Here is a 6421-nt window from a genome sequence, read left to right on the forward strand (position 1 = left end):
TTAACACATGATGAGAGCAACGAGAATCATGAGAAAGTTGCTCATTTCACTGATGAATGATGAAAAGCAAACTACATGTGTCCTAAAAACATGGTCATCAAATAATTAAGCAGCCTGTATAAGTCTGAATTTTTCACTACATTGAATACAGGTATTATATCAATTGCACTCTTCTGTATTTATATCATAGCTCAACTCTGATCTTTATGACCAGTTTGTTTGGAGAATTCTGCATTGAGCAAACTGAAGGACATGGGCAGTATGTTAGGAGCCGGAAGAGGACAGAATAATCAAGCACCACATTACAAACAACCCAGAGGTAACTACACTGTAATAAAGATTTTAGGTTTCAAAGCTTAATTATTAGACAAAAAAAAATTAAATCGTGTCTTTGAGTGTCCAGAAGCTTTGAACAGCTTTTATTTAGGGTTGTGTCGTTTTCCCCACTTTATGCAATCATTTATGTGATGCTGAAATTTAGAAATTGGTGGCACTGCATTTTCAAAAATTTGCTCTGCCTTTTGATTTTCCAATATAACATCAATTGCAAAAGTAAAAGTTTTTTTTGCATTGTTTGATCAAACTAAGAATCTTTGTAGAAATGTGGTTCGCTTGTAGTTTTTGAAGTGGCAGTTCAGGGTTTTCTTGACTGAAAAGCAAAAGAAGAGGTGAAGAACACTTAAGAGCAGTCTCAAGTTATGACGTGCGCTTTGATAAAGGAAAAGCTGCCTTCAATCTACTTTTCACAGAATTTAGTTTCTTGTTGAATTCGTCTCTGCACAGTTTTAATCATTTTGAATATCAAGGGAATCCCTTCCAAATTTGGCACAAATGTCCATTTGCACTTCGATTTCGGTGATCCAAGGTGAAGTTCACTGTGACCTTGCAAAACACTTTTTTGGCTTCTTGAATGTGACATTCCCCTCTTGAGGGAATTTCTTCAGATTAAGTACAAACATTCACTGTGGCCTCAAAAAACATGTTTTTGGCCATAACTCACAAATTCATACGCTTATTATGACACAATTTAACACAAAAAAGGATAACAGGATGAAGTGATAATGTTTTGTATCAAAATGGTCAAAGCTCAACTTCACTGTTACATCATAGTGTTGTACAAAAACATTTCTGACCATTATTCAACGCTAACTCAGGAAGGGGAGATTGTGACCGTATTTCCTGCAACTTGGCTGGTTGGCAGAGGCACACAATTGCAAGGTGGTTATTCAGGTTACTTCATGAATTGTGATATCAACATTTATTTGATTAAAAATGACATTTTTGTGTGAGAGAGTTCATATTTCATAATGCCCTCCCACTCCCCCTTCTCTTTTATTTTATTGTTTCTTTTCATGGCACATTCTTCTCTCTCTTTTTTCTTGTTTTCTCATCTGTTCGGTCTCTTCTTTTATCATGTCTTCTCTTCTCCTCTTTCAAACAAAAAGGCAGACAAGGGGGAATAATAGTCTCCAGACAGTAATGGTGAATAGATGGATTATCATTTAGATAGTATAAAAATAAACTGATATTTACCTTTATGACTGAAAAGGTTCAATCTTAATATTACCTTCCTGCCTCCTCTCCTCTTTTTAATGTCTTTTTTTCTCATCTCTTCATGTCTCTCTTCTTTAATTTTTGCTCCTCTCCACTCCTTTCTAAAAACAAATGGCAGGATTAATATTTTAAAACTCTAATTTCACAATGCTTTAATCTAATGCAATTAAGCAATTCAAAGGCATTCAAAGAAATCCAAATAAATTCACCTCAAAGCAATTCAATTCCAATTAATTCAAATAAGTTCAAAGCAATTCAGATAAATTCAACTCAAATTAATTCAAAGAAATTCAGTTCACATTAATTCAAATCAATGAATAAAACCGAATTCCAATTCAGGATGAGGATCAAAAGCAGTTACCAGAAGACTTACCTTCAGGTTCAGCAGATCTATTGCGCCACCTGCTGTCAAACAGTTCGCTCCTCTTCCTCAAAAGCCTCAAGTTCTTCACCTACATTGGCTCAGGGCCACAACCAAACAGCCCAGGCTCACTGCCCGAGGCTGGCGCTGGGACCTGACGGAGGGGGCGCGCTGGTTTAGCATTGCTCCATCTGAAGGAAACAAATACCATCTTTAGATCACATAAACAAATTATTAACTGTTTTACCACAATATCTTTATGGAAAATCATCACATTAAAAGTAGCACAATGCAAAAATACCCTGAATAAAACACTAAAAATATGAGTCATACATTAAATTGCATTAAGCACAAAGTGCATGAATATCTGCAGTAAATACAAATAAATGTCATTATTACATACAGTTTGAGCACTAACTAAGTTTAAGTGTACAGAATAAAGTTTATTATAACATTACTGAAAACGTGCCAATGGCAAACTAATACGATTCACTCAGAATCTACTTGTGAGAACTGATTAAAATGACCTTTCATTTTGTCATATATTGTTTGACACAACAGAACCAGATTTGACTGAGACATGAGTTTGGCTAAATAACAGGAACTACTGTGGCTCTCAAGTGAAATCTGCACTTGTGTTAAATGTTTTACAAACCATGTTTTCTATGTGGAACCTGTGTGAAAAGTACAGGGAACTATGTAAATACCAAATGAATGCATTTGAAGCTCAGATCACTCCTTTACTGCTTTTGCAGAAATTCATCAAATCAATGGAGAGAATCTTCCCTGAGACAAAGCGCCCTCTGGTGTCTATACAATTTAAATGTGTGGACCTCAGAGCTAAAGGAGTTCATACTTGTCCTGATTTGCCCATGCGCAGTTAATGGACGTGGTCTCGGTGCCTCGTGGAGACTGGACCTATAGCAGAACAGACAAGTGAGTACTCTGCTGTAGTCTGAGCTGAAGGAGTGGAAGCTTGCAAGAAGAATCATGGCTGCAAGGTATGCATTTTTATTTTTGACCCTTACATTAATCTGAAAATGAATTTACTCCCTGTACACAAGTTCAATTTAGCCACATTGTTGCAGTTTGTAAAACTGTCTGTTGTCTGTAATAATGTTATTTTATTTTATTAATTACCACTGACTAATAACTAAAAGTCAGAATAATCAGGCTGTTATTTTTTCTCACTTCTAATATATTTATCCAAAATGTGTCAAATGTGTGATGTACAGGTTTTGTGGAGTCCTTGTCCTTGTTGCGGTGTTCCTCAGTGGACTGAATGCATCAAGGTAAAGTAGCCTGTATAAAGATTCCTCATGAGTAACTGTGTTTATTATGTTTGTCAGTATTTGTCAGTTGTGTGTACTTTCTGTAACAGACCAGCTTTAAACCAGGAACTATCCAATCTTTTCAATGAGCTGTGGAGGCTGGATGTGAATCGCATGACGCCTGGCACAGACTACACAATATCTGTTCAGGTATGTATCATACTGTCATTCACGCGACACATACCCTCTGTTTTTACAAAGATGTATTCTGTGCTTGAACTGTCTAGGGGAGAGCCAGTTTTGTGAGCCAGGGCAGCCACGTTGTGCAGGATCACGCCACACTGCCTCTGTTCTCCAACGTTAATGAGAACAAACTAAAGACTACGACCACCACCTCCAGTAAGTGTGCATGGAACAAACAGGAATAGTTTCTCACTTTCTGAGCTTAAAAAGGTCATTTGTAGACTTCCCTACGATAAATGGGATCTCTGTGCTTGCAGGGTTCATGAAACTCCTGGACAACTATGAGCGGTCCACAGGCATGACAGAGCAAGTCACAACAGAGGAGCAGACTGAGATTAATCTCTTCCTGGATGCCGTCTTACAGACAGAAGTCATGAAGGTACATTTGACATGTTACAACTAGTTGCATGTAAAATTCCACACACATTTTTAACAGTTCACTTATTCATTTCTGCTCCACGACAACTCATTTCCAACACCTGTTTGTTTTCAGTCTGTACTGTATGTCTTAGGTTTCTTAGACTAAGAAGATAATGTATAACATATTATGTAAGTTGTTTTGTTTCCCACCAACTGTTTCTGGTTTGTTGTTTTCCTACATTTTGTGGTTTGGAGGCTGCAGCTGAACTCCTGTGGGAGAGTCTCTTCCTGTCTCAGATCAACACTGTACACATTAGTTCGTAGTGTTAGAGAGAGAAAAAGTATCTAAAACATCTGTCTGCAGCTGTGGAATGCTGCACTGGCCCCCGCAGTCTCCCCAAAGAGGATCACTAGAAAAATGTGAACATGCAGTACTTGCTTTATTTCAGAGAAACACATGTGATGAGATGGACCGGATGACTGTAGTTGACATCAGGACAAAAGTCCCAGTGCTCTTTCTCCACAAGACTTATTACAAGATATAGGGACATCTCCCAATATAAATATACAAGATGTCTGTGGGGAAAAAGTTGCCTTTTCACAAACACAATCATAGACAGTGCGGTGAAATATGGTGTTACCATCGCTAATAAAAATTGCAAAAATTCCAAAATACAGAAAAAAATATATAAAAAGTGTTATAAAATAAAAAACATATGCAGACAATAAAAAATAGGAACATTTCAAAGAGGAAATTAAAAAAAGATCAAGAAAAATTAACGTACAGTAAAGATGAAAAATATAGAGGTATAAAATCGAAAACGCAAATTCATTAAAAGATGTAAAGTTACAAAACAATATTATACATTTTAATTGTGTTGATTCAAGTTGTCCTCTCTCATTTTACTCATTTGATCCTTTCTTCATTGTGACAGAGTCCTGCACCAGAGTCATGAATGTCATACATGTGATCTCTCCACAGCGGGCTCATAGGTACCTGGTGAGCAAAGGACAGTCCAGCGCCAACTTGAGGCTGTTTAAGAGTCAGCTAAAGTTGATCTGGTTCAACCTCTACCGCAGACAGAGAAACACAGGGTGAGATACTGAAACAGCCATACATAAGATAGAGACGCTTGTTCATTTGTTACATTCATCATTAAATCAGTATAAAAAGCAAACAAGGGATTTATAACATATATATATATTTACTAATTTTTTTTTTTCTGTGGTATTTCTAAACTGAAACATTCACCAGCCTGGACTCCTGTGGATTCGAACATGTGTTTGTTGGAGAAACAAGATCTGGAACAGAAATTATTGGTTTTCACAACTGGATCCAGTTCTACCTGCAAGAAAAAAACAGTTACCTGGACTACAAAGGATACAAAGCCAGAGAGAGTGACTTAGTAAGTGTAACAGATCATCACAAAGGAAATGGCCCAATAACATAATCTGTTGTTTTTAAAACCCATGTGTTTCTGTCCACAGCCTGATCAAGACGACCATGTTCTGAACCTCCAGTTCAGTTGGCACAATCTGGTGAAGCCTGTTGGAAGCGCATTCATCGGGACCAGCCCCGAGTTTGAGATGGCACTCTTCACCATCGTGTTCCTCATAAACACAGACAGGAGCACCACGGTGCTGGTCAACATCGACCAGTGTCAGATGGAGCTGGTGGTCATCAGACACGGGCGCTCCCTCGGCACAGCATATCCCAAACTGCTCAGCAGCAACAGCAGACATGTTAGGCAGCACGCACGCTGAATTGACTTCTGATACAAAGTGATACTCACGTCTTTGTTTGGGAACATGGGGCACAAATGGACTGTGGTTTGGTTTTGCTTAGTGTATTGCATGACACACATGTTCATGTCTCTATTTTTATCAGGACTGAATTATTTTCATAAATAACAGTTTCAATAAAAAAAAATCTGGTGCTTTTTAAAATCAAATATTTGGTGTTTTTTATGTTTTGTCTTCAGAAAATGAAATCATTTTCAATTAACCTTTGTAATACACTTAAATCATATATTTGCAGTCATGCAATTAATTAAATTGTGAATATGTAGAAGAAATCCTTTATTTACATAAAACCTGCAGTACCACAGTATGGAAGTACCTCAGTATATTATGTTGTTGTACACTTTTAATGTCCTCAGGTATCAAAACTACATATGGTGTTACTGTTGACATTTTAGCATATGACCAGTATTTTAATGCTGCAGATGGTCTGTGTATATTAATGCAAAAAGGTTCAAGTAAATTACTATTTCTGTCTATTCTTTCTATCTTTATCTGAGTTTTATTACATAACAGAGACAAAGCTCATTGGCAGCACAAGTCTAATAAATGAATATATTAGATGTGAGGCCACGTATAGCATCTATGTTGTTATCCTATTAATTATTATTTTTTTGGGGATTATAAAATAAATGCAGTAAAAGTATATTATATCACAAAATTGAAACACTCAAATAAACCACCAGTATTTCAAAATCACATTACCTGGCTAAATGTTCATTTTCTGTTTGTGAGATGACACTTCAGACACTTGTAAAGTAACCATTCAAAAATGGATGATCTATATCAGATTATAAGAGCAGATAAAGCTATGATAACCCTGCGGTTTTTC

General features: G+C 36.8%; 1 protein-coding gene across 1 annotated transcript; it reads left to right on the forward strand.

The window, feature by feature from the left end:
- The first annotated feature begins 2798 nt into the window (after positions 1–2798).
- endouc (endonuclease, polyU-specific C) lies at positions 2799–6288 on the forward strand. The gene is made up of 8 exons (XM_023406727.2): positions 2799–2916; positions 3151–3207; positions 3297–3396; positions 3474–3585; positions 3687–3808; positions 4772–4884; positions 5045–5195; positions 5278–6288. Exons 1-8 carry the CDS (start codon positions 2906–2908, stop codon positions 5551–5553), a joined length of 942 nt encoding a protein of 313 aa, XP_023262495.1. The 5' UTR covers positions 2799–2905; the 3' UTR covers positions 5554–6288.
- The last annotated feature ends 133 nt before the right edge of the window (positions 6289–6421 follow it).

This window comes from Seriola lalandi, unplaced genomic scaffold (genome assembly GCF_002814215.2).
Source record: "Seriola lalandi dorsalis isolate HSWRI2012SDOR001 ecotype SW California unplaced genomic scaffold, Sedor1 jcf7180002054314, whole genome shotgun sequence".
NCBI classification, from domain to species: Eukaryota; Metazoa; Chordata; class Actinopteri; order Carangiformes; family Carangidae; genus Seriola; species Seriola lalandi.